The sequence below is a fragment of the Microcaecilia unicolor genome, chromosome 4, assembly GCF_901765095.1.
Source record: "Microcaecilia unicolor chromosome 4, aMicUni1.1, whole genome shotgun sequence".
NCBI lineage: Eukaryota > Metazoa > Chordata > Amphibia > Gymnophiona > Siphonopidae > Microcaecilia > Microcaecilia unicolor.
In genome coordinates, this window is record NC_044034.1 from 76,059,880 (window position 1) to 76,074,644 (window position 14,765).

At 42.6% G+C, this 14,765-nt stretch overlaps 1 protein-coding gene across 2 annotated transcripts in view; it reads left to right on the top strand.

Annotated features, from left to right (window-relative positions):
• USPL1 (ubiquitin specific peptidase like 1) overlaps positions 1-14,765 on the top strand; it is an 88,700-nt gene that overhangs the window by 33,745 nt on the left and 40,190 nt on the right. For both annotated transcript variants that reach the window (XM_030200360.1, XM_030200361.1), the window contains 2 exons: positions 2,280-2,393; positions 5,607-5,736. In XM_030200360.1, coding sequence (XP_030056220.1) covers positions 2,280-2,393; positions 5,607-5,736 — 244 coding nt within the window. The remainder of the gene's footprint in view (positions 1-2,279; positions 2,394-5,606; positions 5,737-14,765) is intronic.

The following is a 14,765-nucleotide window of genomic DNA, read 5'->3' on the forward strand; positions in this document are numbered from 1 at the left end:
TGGAGCAAAAGAATTTATTTCTATTTATTACCTAGGGGTATGATAGAAATTCAAATGTCTTAAAGCAGGGCTGCTCAAACATTATCCTCAAGGGTGACAACCACTGTGAATTTTTAAGATTTTCTCCCGTTAATATGCATGAATTCAAATTTCAAGTTTATTAAAAGACTAGTAAAAAAGCCCCATTTCTGATGCAAATGAAACGGGGGGGGGGGGGGGGGGCTAGCAAGGTTTTCTTCTGTGTGCATGTGGGAGTGTGTGTGTCCCCGCCCTCTCTCCCCCTCCCCCCTCTGAGTCCTTCACTGTTACAGAGAGAGCGATTTGATTTCGTGCTTTGCTGTGTTTTTTTTCCTTCACTGTTTGTGTTACAGAGAGAGCGAGGGCGGGGCAGACACTCATGGGGAAACCGGATATCTCTCCCCCTTCACACTTCCAGCTGGAGGCTTCATAGAACGTTGGTGGTGCCTTTTATATAGAGAGATTTACTATCCTGCTCATCAACTTGTCTAAGCAGCTTAAAAACTAATAAAGGGAGAAGAAGAGAAAATCAGCCACAAGACAGACTTCTAAGACATACTGGCACAAAAGGAATAGGGGGAGAACTACAATAGCTTTAGGAAAGAAGAGAGAGGAAGTTTAAAAAAAAAAACAGGAAAATACAACTACCAGTGTTCCATACAACTTCAGTTAGTGCCCATAAACTTTAAATCAGTTTTGAACTGACCCAAAGTAGGACGGTTCTTCAGTTGTAGTGGCAAGTGGTTCCAAAGCTGAGGAGCTTGCACTGAAAAAAATGGAATGATGGGCATCAGCAGATGGGGGATGAAAAGAATGAACAAGAAGTCTGCTTGCATTCACTGCTTCCAAGGAATGCAAATAGATTTCATATATTTTCATTGTGGAATCCTGAAAGCCCCTAGGGACCAAGATGGGGTACCTCTCCCTTTTAAAGATATAAATGCAGACCTGCATTCTTCAGTGGAATGGGGATTCTGGAGCTAGGGGAAACAAAAGGGAGTTCAAAAGGAATAGATCTGGCAATAACTTAGTCTTTGGGAATTCTGCACAAAATATTTGAAAATTTGTGTGCAATATTTTACAGTTCTGCATAGTTCTTTTGTAGCGTTTATTTGGTTTAGTGTGGAATTTCCCCATCATGAAATCTGAAATCCCCTCCTGTCTTTTTCCTCCTCAGGCTTCAGCCTCCCCAGCTCTCTCCCTAACTCCAACTGCAATTCCCAGCAAGACCCTAATTCTGTCTTCTCCTGCATACAATACCCTCACTTCTCATCCTTCCCTCCCCAATTATCATTTCATCTTTATGCCATAGGGGTGGTGCAATCTTGGCTTTCTTTGCTGGCTCTGTATCCTCATGGCACACATTCAGCTTTCTCTGCCCCCTATCCTTAATGCACACGCAGTTTTCTTTGTCCCCCCAATCCACATGGCATACTTTCACCTTACTCTGCTCTTCCCCTTCCCCCACCCAAAAAAATCCCCATTGCACATAGCCACCAGCATCAGCTGTTCTCCTCAATTTCTCTCCGCCTCCTCTGAGAGAAGCAGGAAGTGAACCGAATGCATATCAGACCACTACCTCTGCCTCTGCTAGACTAGAACCGATTGTTCATGTGAAACAGCTCTGCATGTCAAATGTCTGGTCTAGTCTGGCAGAGGTGAAGGATGCAGGTCAATGTGCAGCAGTTGAGTTCCTATTCGTCTTGCTGCACAATTCAATGGGGGATGGTGAAAGAGATTCATGAGAGCAGCTGATGCTGCGTATGCCTGGTAGCGCTATGTAAGTGTTAAGTAGTAGTAGCTGATGTGGTACAGAATTCTGCCTAAGCACCAGCAAGTGAATTCTGTGCAAATTCTGTATTGCACAGTTACACAGATTTCCTCCAGGAGTAATAAGGAAATAATTGCCTCACAAAGGGTTGATGGATGCATGGGAATTGCCTTTCATTGACAGTGGATGCTGAAACAACCGAATTCAAGAAAATATGGGATAAACACACAGCATCCGTGGATGTGACTGTATTGCCTGGGATCATGTAGCCTAATTAATTCTTGCTGGCCTTATCTATCTTTATTGCTTATTTCTTTGTTACTGTGAGAGAAGGACCAAAGACTACTATAGCGGCAAGAATTGGATGAGAGATGAAGTAGTCTATTCTTCTCTCCCTGTTACATAATTTTACTAATTGTGAGTAACCTTGATTGTATTACAAAATATTCTTTCAACAAAAGAAGACAAAGTATCATTTCTTATTTTACAGCTGAAAATCTTATGGAAGTTTCTATAGAGACACTTGCTCAAGCTGAGACATGCCTGAATGAAATCCGAAGAGCCATTTTTGATCAGCTTCATCCCCAACTTAAGTGTGAATTAGGTAAGAGTGTTTGCTAGGTTATCAAGTTTTGAAGATTTTGGTATTTTGATATTTGTATATCTTGGAAAAATAAACAGACTGTAGTAACATGTTTTGTTCACTGTGTCAAACTCTGGTAGCTCATTTTACAACCAAAAATAATATGCCCAGAAGCAGGGCTGGAAAAATTCCAGGACCCCGGTTGTCCAGATATTTAAAAATTGGTGTCTGATGCTGTTGGCACAGACTAGAGAAAAGATGTCATCACTGAAACCAACTCAAACTAGAGGACAGAAAATACAATCCAGCACTGTCCCCTGCTACTGGGCTGTGTGCAGGTGATCAGTTGGTGGATATAGTGGCCAGAGTCTCTTACTAGTGTTAATTGCTATTTTTAAAGAATATTTGAGTAGGGGTAAACAGATTATTCTACTTCAGTACAGCGTTTCGGCAGCTTTTGATTCTGTGGATCATGGCTTGTTGACCAGAATCAGTGGACTGGGATTGTCTGATTCTGTGTTAAATTGGTTTAGAGATTATTTTGAAAAACAGATCTTATACTGTCTGGGGGGGGGGGGGGGGGGGGGGGGGAGGGGTCATGTCAAAAAGTTGGGTATCTACTTGTGGGGTGCCTCAGGGTTCCGCACTTTCCCCTATGTTGTTTAATTTTTTCATGTGTTCCCTTTCACATACTGTTTTGGGTGAGGGTGAATGTTTATTTTCATATGTTGATGATCTTTAGTGTTGGTTCCAGTAAGTTCTATTCTGAATGAAACATCTGATAAAATTTTCTGTGCTATGAATAAAATCCAGAAATGGGCTACAGAAAATACGCTTTAGTTGAATCAGACCAAGACAAGTGTTATGGTTTGCTAACTTTGTGAATGATATTCCTCGCAGTTTAGTGCTGCCTAATGGAATCATTTTAAAAGTGGTTAAAGAATCTAGGGTTTGGGGAGTCTTTCTAGATTCATCATTGACTTTTTTGAAGCCTGGATCAGCCAAGTCTGGAAAAAATCTATTTTCCATATGCATCAACTGAGGCTGATAAGGTCTTATTTTCAAAAATCACATTGTTCTGTACAGGTCCAGATGTTGGCAATATCTAATCTGGGCTATTCTAATTCTTTATATATTGGTTTGAGCAGTAAGCTGTTAAACTTAAGCTTTTACAGAATACAGCAGTACGGTTGATTTTCCGATTAAGGAAAACAAATAGTGTTTCCGGTTATTTTAAAGAATTACATTGGCTCTGTTTATGTGCGCAAACTACTTTTAAAACGGCTTGTTTAGTTTTTCAAGTGTTATATAGGAATTCCTTTGAATTGTTCATTCAGTTTTTCTCTTATTGTTTTTACAATTCTGCCAGAGTCGGGAAAATTTACTTTTAATGTATCCAGTTTTTTAAAAATATTTTAAACAGATTGATTTTGTGTTTTCTTTTCGATCTGTATTACTGTGTGTAATTCTCTACCGGGTCTAGTTCACTTAGAATTGCACAATGGCAGTTTTGTAAGAAGTTGAAGACCTTTCTTATTTGATAAATTTTAAACGTTATTTTTATTTATCTCCTGCTTTTGTGCATCTTCTTGTATTGTAATCTGCCTAGAACCTCTTGATATGTGCAGTATAGAAGCTGCTGATTAGATTGGATAGCTTTAGAACCTTGTACAACAGCTTGGCCAGACAGTATTTGGCAGTCTCCACAGCAGGAGGTAGGTCTAGCAATCATATGCAGTCTGCAGTGGTCTGATGGAAATATTTGTTGTCTTTTCTTGGAAGCAAATTTTCAGTCTCTCAAGCAGCGAGTTAAAAAAAAAACTATACTGAATTTTTCTCTCAATCTTCTGTTTGGGGTGTCACACCTGAAGGTTCCAGGTTCCCCCCCCCCCCCCCCCCCCCACACACACACGTCTCCCTATCCTCCTCCTCCTTTTGAGGGGTAGGTAATTTGTGCCCCAGAGTTCTTTGTACTTCCAGAACTAATAGTATAATTCAACAGACAATGTTTCTTTTTCTGTTAAGTAGAGCGCTTGTCAGCATTGGCCACAGCTGGAGAGAAGGAAGCTGGCCTTGTGTAGAGATACTGTTACTGTGGTTTGACCTTGCTGCAGCTCTTCTTTGGCACATGTTCTTGAGCACTCCTGTCTCTTTTTTTGAGGGTTCTTGTCTTGTGGGATTCAGGTGCAGTCTAATTCTCACCTGCTTCCTTTCTACTTCACTAGCATTGTGAACGTCCAGTAATCTTGTCTGTTTTTTTCTCTTTGTTGATTCACACTGGCTGGCTAGCTATCATCCTTGGCCAGGAGACTGCAGTTGCGAGTTGTAGTTATACCTTAGAAAAGTGGATCAAAGCCTTTACTTGTTTGTTCTCTTTTTGAGAAATAATTATCTTTTCTGTGAATGTATCTATTTTCTCTGTTTCCAGCAAGGCATTCTGACAGAGATTAATGGTCCCACCCATATTTTGAGCTGCTTTGCTACATCCTGCAGGTTCTGGTAAGGATGCTAAGGAAGGAGAAATGATATTTCACCTTCTAATTTTCTTTCCTTTAGTACTACTGAACCAGTCCAGAAGCCTGTCCTAGCATATCTTTTCTTTTTTACAGAGATATTCTTCTGCTAGCTTCAGTTTTAGTGAAAGATTAGCCTCTGAAATCATTTATTGGTGACTCTTTGCCTTGTTACATAATGAAGCACAACTCAACCACATTGCTTTGTCGGCTGAAATACGAACTTCTGTGCTTGAACAGTGCCCTTATAGGGAGAGTTACACAGAACTACTTTGTTTCTTTGTCTCCATCTGCTGGTCAGTGGACACAACCCACAGGATCTGGACTGGTTTGGTGGGACTAAAGGAAAGAAAATTAGCAGGTAAGATAATTTTTCCATGATCCTTAGACCTATTAAAGCATAAGAAGTGATTAGCATGGGGCATTGTGTATTAAGTAATTTTATGTAATCCACTTATGTTCAGTAGATGGAAATGCTGAATATCTATTGTAATAAATATATTAGAATACTTGAGCCGTGATTTGTAAATAGTCCAGTGTTTTTATCTACCCTGGGATCTCCTTGGAGGGAGGTGTCATATAAACTTGAAAATGTAATACGATGAATGCAGTTTCTCAAACATTAAAAGCAGCCCTTTTACTAAGTGAGAACTTGCCAGGTAACGCTGGTAGACATTTCCTGTTTCTAATTCAGTGGTTCCATATTTTGTTTCTCTCAAAGGAAAACACGAAAGCCCTGTGTTTGCATTCCCACTGCTTCTGAAGAAAGACCCTTGGTTAGAAAAGCTTTTTCTTCATTCTTTCTCATGGCATTTTGAATGTGCACTGTGTGGATACAAACACCAGCAGAGGTAAGTGGGGTTTCTTTTTTTTTTAATGGGGGAAGGAGAAGAGCTCTCTGCCCTTCAATTTGTGTTCTTCATAATTACGTAGGACCTGTTCATTCTCATTCAATGTGTCTCACAGGAGTCTTTTCAATTTGTGATGCTGTATCATTTCTTCTGTGTACCCCATAAGCTTAGTGCTACAGTTTCCATGTGAGGAACGCAGGCAACGTATTCCTTGCAGTACCTGGTCCTTTTGCATCCTGGTGCCGGCCATCAACTATTGCTGATTTTAATTTAACTTAAGGATGATAATAAGTAGTTCCAGCTTACGGAACAAGCTTTTTTCGTGTGAAAACTAAACCCAAGTTGTCTACACACAGAGCTTCCAATCTTTAGGTACTATATACGATTTTAACGACAGGTTACATATTACTAACAGCAGATCAGCAATTTCATGCTTGAGTTCTTTGTGTACACTTGGATGTATGCCATCAGGTCCAGGTGATTTACTACTCTTTAATTTGTCAATTTGACTCAATACATCTTCCAGGTTCACCGAGATTTCTTTCAGTTCCTCTGCATCATCACCCTTGAAAACCATTTCCAGTACAGGCAGCTCTTTTACATCTTCTTCCGTAAAGACCGAAGCAAGGAGTTCATTCAGTTTCTCTGCTATGGCCTCGTCCTCCCTGAGTGACCCTTTTGCTCCTTCGTGATCTAACGGTCCCACGTATTCCCTTGCAAGCTTTCTGCTTCTGATATACCTGAAAAAGTTGTTACTATGAGTTTTAGCCTCTGCGGCAAGTTTCTCTTATATTTTCTTTTAGCTTTCTTTATACCAGTGCTTATGTTGCTTCTTATTTTCTTCATTTTGGTCCTTTATCCATTCTTTTGGCTGTAATAGCCTCTTTCACTTTATCTTTTAACCATGCTAGCTGTCATTTTCTCTTCTTTCCACCTTTGCAAATACATGGAATGCATCTGGTCTGGACTTCCAAGATGGTATTTTTGAATAACATACAAGGCTGATTTAGAGGGGCATAATCGAACGCGAACGCCCATCTCCATGGGCGTCTATGTCCGAAAACGGGTATGTGATGAGGCGGGACAGACCTTATTATCGAAAAAGATGGGCGTCCATCTTTCATTTCGAAAATACGGTTTGGACGGACCAAATGCCATGGATTTGGTCCCTTCTGAGATGGGCGGGGTTTTTTTTTTTTTTTTTTTGCGATAATGGAAACTAAAAACGCCCAGCTCAGAAACGTCCCAATCCAAGCCGTTTGGTCGTGGGAGGGACAAATGTACAACACTACCATAGCTCTTAGGGGTGAAGGGGGCAACTATATGTGGGTACAGTGGGTTTTAGAGACCTCCCGTTTACCACCACAAGTGGGGGATGGGCCTGGGTCTGCCTGCCAGAAGTGCACTGCAGTACCCACTAAAAGTGCTCCAGGGACAGGACTTGTTGCTGCTGTATAATCTTGGCACAGCAGTTGACACCTGAAGACTAATCTCGCTGAAAACGTCCTTTATTTGAATAAGCACCTTTACTCACAATTAACTGCAGATCAGAGGTTGTGCCCCACTGGCAACGAGTCTCGCTGATACTGAGATTAGCAGTAGGTCTGAGCTGGCAGAATCATATACAATGCCTCTTTCAGCAACATTCAAGGTAGGAACTAAGTGCTGTAACATGGCTAACACATGAAAGGGATCTAAAAGTGTCTTACACAAATGGCCACTACCTCATGGACTACCGGAAACAAAACAGGGCACACTGTGACCCAGTAAGCAGAGGGAAAAGCACCATGGGAGTAGAGCCTACCAACATCGTGAGCATTTAACATAAGCTAGTGGAATCACAGAGCCCAATACCCTACACCCACCACAATGCACTGCTGATGTGACTCTGCAGTGCCCTTAACAGAAAAGGTGTCACACTCACCCGAGACCCACATCAGAACCAGGGAAAGGCTGTCAGAGGATAGAACACATTCTGCTGTCATGGAGGTGGGTATGGCATTTGAGGTTGGCATACAGGCTGGGGGAAAAAAAGTTTGTGAAGTGGGGTTTTTTTGGTGGGAGGGGGTTAGTGACCACTGGGGGAGTCCGGGGAGGTGATCCCCGATTCCCTCCAGTGGTCATCTGGTCAGTAGGGGCATATTTTGGGGACTTGGACCTGAAAAAAAAGGGTCCAAATAAAGCGGACCAAATTCTTGTCAAAAACGCCCTTCATGTTTCGATTATCAGCTAAAGACACCCATCTCTCCTCGGCCGATAACCACGCCCCAGTCCCGCCTTCGCCACGCCTCCGACGCCCCCATGATCTTTGTTCGTCTCCGTGACGGACTGCAGTTGAGGTCGCCAAAAATCTGGTTTCGATTATACCGATTTGGGCGCCCATGGGAAACGGACGCCCATCTCCCGATTTGGGTCAAAATATGGGCGTCTTTCTCTTTCGAAAATAAGCTGGTTAGTGTCCTAACCCTTACAGCCAATCCTTCTAGCTTCTTTTTAACCGTTTCCTTCATTTTGCCTTTTCGAAAATTAAGTGCAGCTACAGTAGATTTCCTTTGTGGGTTCATCCCAGATAGTAGCTGAAACTTGATCATGTTATGATCACTGTTTCCCAGGGGACCCAAGACCGCGACCTCTCACACTATGCCCTGCACGCCACCAAGGACCAGATCCAAAATGGTTTCCCTCTTGTTGGTTCCTGGACCAGTTGTTCCAAGAAGCTGTCATTTATTACATCTAGAAATTTTATCTCCCTGGCACTCCCTCATGTAACATTTATGCAGCCAATATTTGGGTAATTGAAAGCACTCTTTATTATAGTGTTGCCCAATTTGCCAGCTTTCTTAATTTCTGTAAACATTTCTTCTGTCTGTTTGCGAACACTCCTTCCCTTCACATATGGAATTTCTATCCATAATGATTCCATGCTGCTATCTGTTTCATGTGGCATGTTTATTTTATTTGACTCAATTTCCTCTTTAACATATAGCGCAATGCTCCCCCCCTCAAATTTGATCCTCTCTATCATTGCGATACAATTTGTACCCTGTTAAGTGTCCCAGTGATTGTCCTCTTTCACCAAGGGTTTCAGATTCCTATTATATCTACCTCATCATTTAGTGCTGTATACTCTAACTCTTCCATCTCATTATTTAGCCTTCTAGCATTTGTATAGAGGTATTTCAAATTGTGTTTTTTCCTTGGATATACAAACTGCTTAGAATTTGACAGGGATAATGTGCATCCTTTATCCTGTTCTCTCATTAAGCACACCTGGCTTACTTTCAGTATTATTACTTTCAGAGGAGTGTGGTAGCCGTGTTAGTCCACTCTTAAGGTTATCAATAGAAATCAAACAAAATAAAACATGGAAAAGAAAATAAGATGATACCTTTTTTATTGGACATAATACATTTCTTGATTAGCTTTCGAAGGTTGCCCTTCTTCGTCAGATCGGAAATAAGCAAATGTGCTAGCTGACAGTGTATATAAGTGAAAACATTCAAGCATTACTATGACAGTCTGACAGGGTGGGAGGATGGGGGTGGGTCGGAGGTATGCATGGGGACATCAAAGCATATCATTGATATTCTAACAGGATGGGTGTGGATAGGTGAGGGGTGGGGTGATCAACAGAGACATACAGCTTTATGGTTTATAATGGGTTAGGAACCCCAGATCCTTGTTAAGTCCTTTCTGTTGGGTGTTAAAATATTCAATCATTCTGACTTCAAAGGTCTTACGTTCTTGTATGGTTTTAAAGTTACCTTTCAGTATTCTCACTGTGAAATCACTGGTACAGTGTCCTGGTTCTGACCTAGTCAGTATTACTAATCAGGATTGTGTAATAACCTAGTAACCAGTGATATCAGTGTTTTAGTTAGACAATACATTCTACAGTTGCTTATCAGCATAAGGGAGCTACAATTGTACAGCTGAGCTGTAGTGTAGGGTGTATTATTCTATTTTCTTACCTATATAATAAATTAATATATTTCACAGCAGTGACTTTACTTTTATTCCAGTTCTCTCTAACAGAAGAAAAATTCTGGTGTAGGCCCAGAACAGCCAGGTTCCTTTATAATATATAACCCCTGGACAGAGCTAGGAAGTTGGTTTAGCCAGACTCCTGTAAACGGAACCTGGGAATTACTCATTGGGTAGCTTTGCCCAGAAGAGTTATTCATCCTATAAATGCTTACATAAGTCAAGATGGAGTCTGTGAACTAAGACCCTGCACTTCAGTGACCAAGCAGATTCAAGTTTCTGTTTGTGGCAGAGCTCTGCTTGTGGTAAATAACTGGCAGGTCTGAAAAAAACTCAAGGATATGCAGTGGGCTACCTGACCCTTGCACCTCCCTGATGAGCTACAGGGGGTAAGGCCATGGTGCCAGCGAGTCTGATGAGAGACAGGAATGCATACCACAATGTAACAACTGGAAGTTAAAAAAAAAAAAGGTTTTTCTTGCTCAGGGAAGGAGCTGGACAAGATCCTGATTGGTTGCTGTCTGGTCACCTGGGAATCAGGGGCCAGAGAGCGAAAACCAGAAAGAGAAGTACAAAGAGGACAGACAGAAGAAGAAAGAAAAGAAGAAAGGGAGAATTTGTCTGGTTCTACTGGAAGAAGGGTAGCTGAAAAGAAGACCAGCGAGACCTGAAGTGGTCCACAACCTTGTGAACTGACCATCTAAAGAAAGTACCTGTTGGTTCAACTCTACCGGCCAGAGAGACTGTAATCCTGCATGCTGCAGAGAGCCTGTGTTGTTTCCTAAGACAGGGACTCGCTGTGGAAAACAGCTGGAGTCTAAAGGGAAAAACCTGTGTCCACTTCATCTGATAGACTACCTAGAGTCGGCTCGGTGAGGATTACAGAGATTTATTTCCTATAGTCGGGGATTAGCTAGTGGGTTCTTACCTCAGCAAAGGCGGGTTAGTCAGAACTTTGTGATCAGGAAGATGTGCTGCTAACTGTATTACTTCATGACCTAGTCAGTATTACTAATCAGGATTGTGTAATAACCTAGTAACCAGTGATATCAGTGTTTTAGTTAGACAATACATTCTACAGTTGCTTATCAGCATAAGGGAGCTACATTTGTACAGCTGAGCTGTAGTGTAGGGTGTATTATTCTATTTTCTTACCTATATAATAAATTAATATATTTCACAGCAGTGACTTTACTTTTATTCCAGTTTTCTCTAACAGAAGAAAAGTTCTGGTGTAGGCCCAGAACAGCCAGGTTCCTTTATAGTATATAACCCCTGGACAGAGCTAGGAAGTTGGTTTAGCCAGACTCCTGTAAATGGAACCTGGGAATTACTCATTGGGTAGCTTTGCCCAGAAGAGTTATTCATCTATAAATGCTTACATAATGCTTTCAGTATTGTTGAAACCTCTCTACTGGTATTCCCTAAACATCCCCCAAACCATGCGATCCTGGGCGACTGTCGGCTTTCCCCTCCCCTTTCTAGTTTAACAGCTTCTCTCTCTCCTTTTTAAAAGTTAGCACCAGCAGCTGGTTAAGATGGAGCCCATCCTTTCGGAACAGTCTCCCCCTTTCCCAGAATGTTGCCCAGTTCCTAAAAAATCAAAATCTCTCATTCCATAGCATCCCTCTAGACCGGCACAGATGAGTTATGCACTCTGACCAGCAGATGGAGACTGAGAACAAACTGAGTTTCAAGTGAGTCTATAAGTGGGCTCTGCAGTCGTCAGGAAATCAATCTGTTCTCAGTCTCAGCAGATGGAAAAGTGGTAAGCCTATGTAGTTACTTGTGGGCCCTGGGATTTCTTTTTTGTCTTGAGTATTCTTCCTGGGGCTACTGGGTAAGAGAAAACTCTCTCTCTTTATATTTAAAAAAATTAAAAAAGAGAAAATAAAAATGCCAGAGGTAGTTTTGGGTTTTGCTTCCCTCGTCTGACTGATGGATAGGGATTGAGGCCCAAGGGGGGTCTCTTTCGCCCCAGGGTGTTTAACCTGGGAGGCTGGGTCCCTCCTCCCTCTCCCACTTGGACCTTAATGCAGGTACCTTTGGTTTGTGAGCCTCAGCTGTCTGGCTCTTTCGGGCAGACTGCCTTGTGTGTCCTCCATGTGAAACGGAGAGCATTTCTGAAAATGCTACCCTGGAGGATCTAGACTTCAGCTCTCTACCTAAGAGCCTAAATTTGGCTTCCAGAACGTTCCTCCCACATTTTCCTATGTCATTGGTACCCACATGTACCAAGACAGCTGGCTTTTCCCCAGATTTATTTAAGGTCCTGTCTAGGTGGCATGTGAGGTCCACCACCTTCGCACCAGGCAGGCAAGTGACCAGACAATCCTCACGCCCACCAGCCACCCAGTTATCTACATGCCTAATCAAATCACCATCTACAACAGCTGTCCTAACCCTTCCTGCCTGGGTAGAAGTTCTTGCATACGTATCCTCGGTGCAAGAGGATAGTGCATCTCCTGGTTTGGCAGGTCCTGGCTACAGGAGTATTTCGAATATCCTCCAGGTCAGATTTAGTTGGGAGTTGTTGTTTTAAAACTTCCCATGCTTCTTCTAATGGGGAGGGTCTAACTTTTGGTCGCGCACCCAAGTTATCCCATTTTGGAGGAGTAGAGCATTCAGGTTCTAGAGTAGGCATGGAAGGGTTCATCGGAACAGGGGGCCCTTTAATGAAACCCCGATCATAGAGTTCCTGACAAATAGCCCGTGTCTGTGTAGCAGGACTACATGGAATAAAGCCCATCTGTCGTAACTGGGACAGGGTAGGGCAAGGTAGGGATCCAGGGGGCAAGGGACCAGTTTGGGCAGAGGAGTCCAAACGTGGTGGTGGGGGTGATGTCTGAGTTGTATGTCCCATATATGGGTAGGTAGTCGTTTGGGTGGTCATGTGTGAGGCATGACCTTTTCCCAATTTCGGGCAGGTGGTTGTCTGAGCGGCGGCATCTATGCCGCAGTTAGATGGGCAGTGGGTGATGACTGGAACCAGTGGGTTCTGAACACAAGGATATTGTTCAATAATGGGAGGGGGTATCTCAATCTCATAACCGTCGATAGTACGATAGACATGACGTGTCTGCGGGGTAAGAGTCTGGGTCTGGGTAGTTGCTTGCATCGTTGGAGCAGTTATGATAGTGGGCGACTGAGTGATAGTCTGAGCCACTGGTATTGTTACGGGGGTTATAGGCGGCTGAGTTGGTGCCGACCCCTGGGGCATAGGGAGAGGGTTCTTTTGAGATGAAAGAGGAGATATATCAACAATACCAGCAATGTGCACGGTGGTAGGTGGGTCAAAAATCATAGGAGATCCCGCAGGTAGGGGGGGTGTCACGGTTTGTGATCCCTGGGAATTCTGTAACTGAGGATCTGTGACAGGTTTATCACAGTATCCTGGAGGTATTGGGGTATATCCCACTGCACATGGTAGCAGCTTAGTAGTGCTTGCGGCAGCAGCTGCGTCATAAGGTGATGGGGCGGTGGGTGTTACTGGATCTTGGTAAGGGACTTGATCGGTATCTGACTTACCCAGAGTCCTATCGTGCTGGTTTCGTGCAATAAGTATGAACTTGTTAATGGCAGCTAAATGTTTATCCCTAGATTTTCCTGTTTTGTTGGACTCATTGTAGCAGACCAAGGCTTGGAGCTTGCCCTGATCAAATGAGCCCTTTGATGGCCATTCCAATCCTTGATCCTTGGCGGACCAAACGGTATGCCAGGTTTGACATAACCGGGTAAGTTCTTTTCTATCAGCTGGGAAAAAGTTAAGGACTCTGTCCAGAGGAGTAGTGGATGAGGAGGAGGACATAGCGGAGTCAGAAATAAGGGAAAAACAATCCACATAGGAACTTCCACGTAAGAAAATGTGTGCAATATAAAGTGGTATTTTAAGGACAAGGCCCTCAGGCGATGCCAGTTAAATTTCGCAATTGGATTCTAGCTCAGTGATCTATAATAGGAACACCTATAAAATATATGTGGTAAGAACATGCAAAGGAAAATTACCTAAACAAAAAACATGCATCATGCGCACACAATACACCTTTATACTCACGCGTCTTCAAAAGCGTTCCGGCGGTAAAACCTAGAACAAAAATTACTAATTGGCGGAAAGCTCAATGCTTTTGGCGCAGGTTATATTAACAGACAAATGAAAGACACAAAGGTGAAAGGAGAGTTTAAGAAAATAGTGCGAAAGTGAGTGGTGTCAGCTATTATATATTTAAACTACTCTACCCCTAATTAATAAATACTACTCCCCAGAATGTGCTTCTAAAGACAGGAGTAATCCCGGATTATCTGTCTGCCAATAACTGTCCCGGTTATCAGCCATGGGTACCAACCCATGATAGAGCCCCTAAAAAGGGACATTGCAACCATTCCCAAAAAGAACTCAATAAACCAGCGAATAAGGTCTCATGAGTCGAAGAGCAGCGGTCCAATGGGTTTCCGCTGATTAGGGAATCTCACACAACTAACCACCCCAATGGGCCTTTAAAGCTTTGGCGGCATCTCACTCAATAACAAAGCATGCAAAAATTTCATAGCTGGGCAGCATCTCACATAACCTAACCGTAGCTAGGCAGCATCTCACGTAACCTAACCGTAACTAGGCAGCATCTCATGTAACCTAACTGTCCTAAAAAGAATTTATGGCAAGGCAGCATCCCACATTACCTAACCGTCCAAAAATATGGAAAGGCCCTAGTCAACTAGTCCAAACTCGCAACGAAAAGCGTCAGACGTCTCTATATTGCTCCCACGCTCATCTGTACTAGGTAACTCGTACGTGGGCAATAATGCCGAATCCGCAGGCCACTCCGAAAATGGAATGGAAGTCTGCTCCTACAAATTGAGATACCGTCATCCATTGAAGAATCACCTCCAATGGGTGTAAGCCCCAGGCATCGGTATCAAACCCAATGGTTATAGCAGGACACTGGTATATAAGAAAATAAAAAAATAGAAATAAAAAAATAGAAATAAATAATAATAAAAATAAAATAGAAATAAAAATATAGCATATCCCAGGGAAGAGCCCCTGA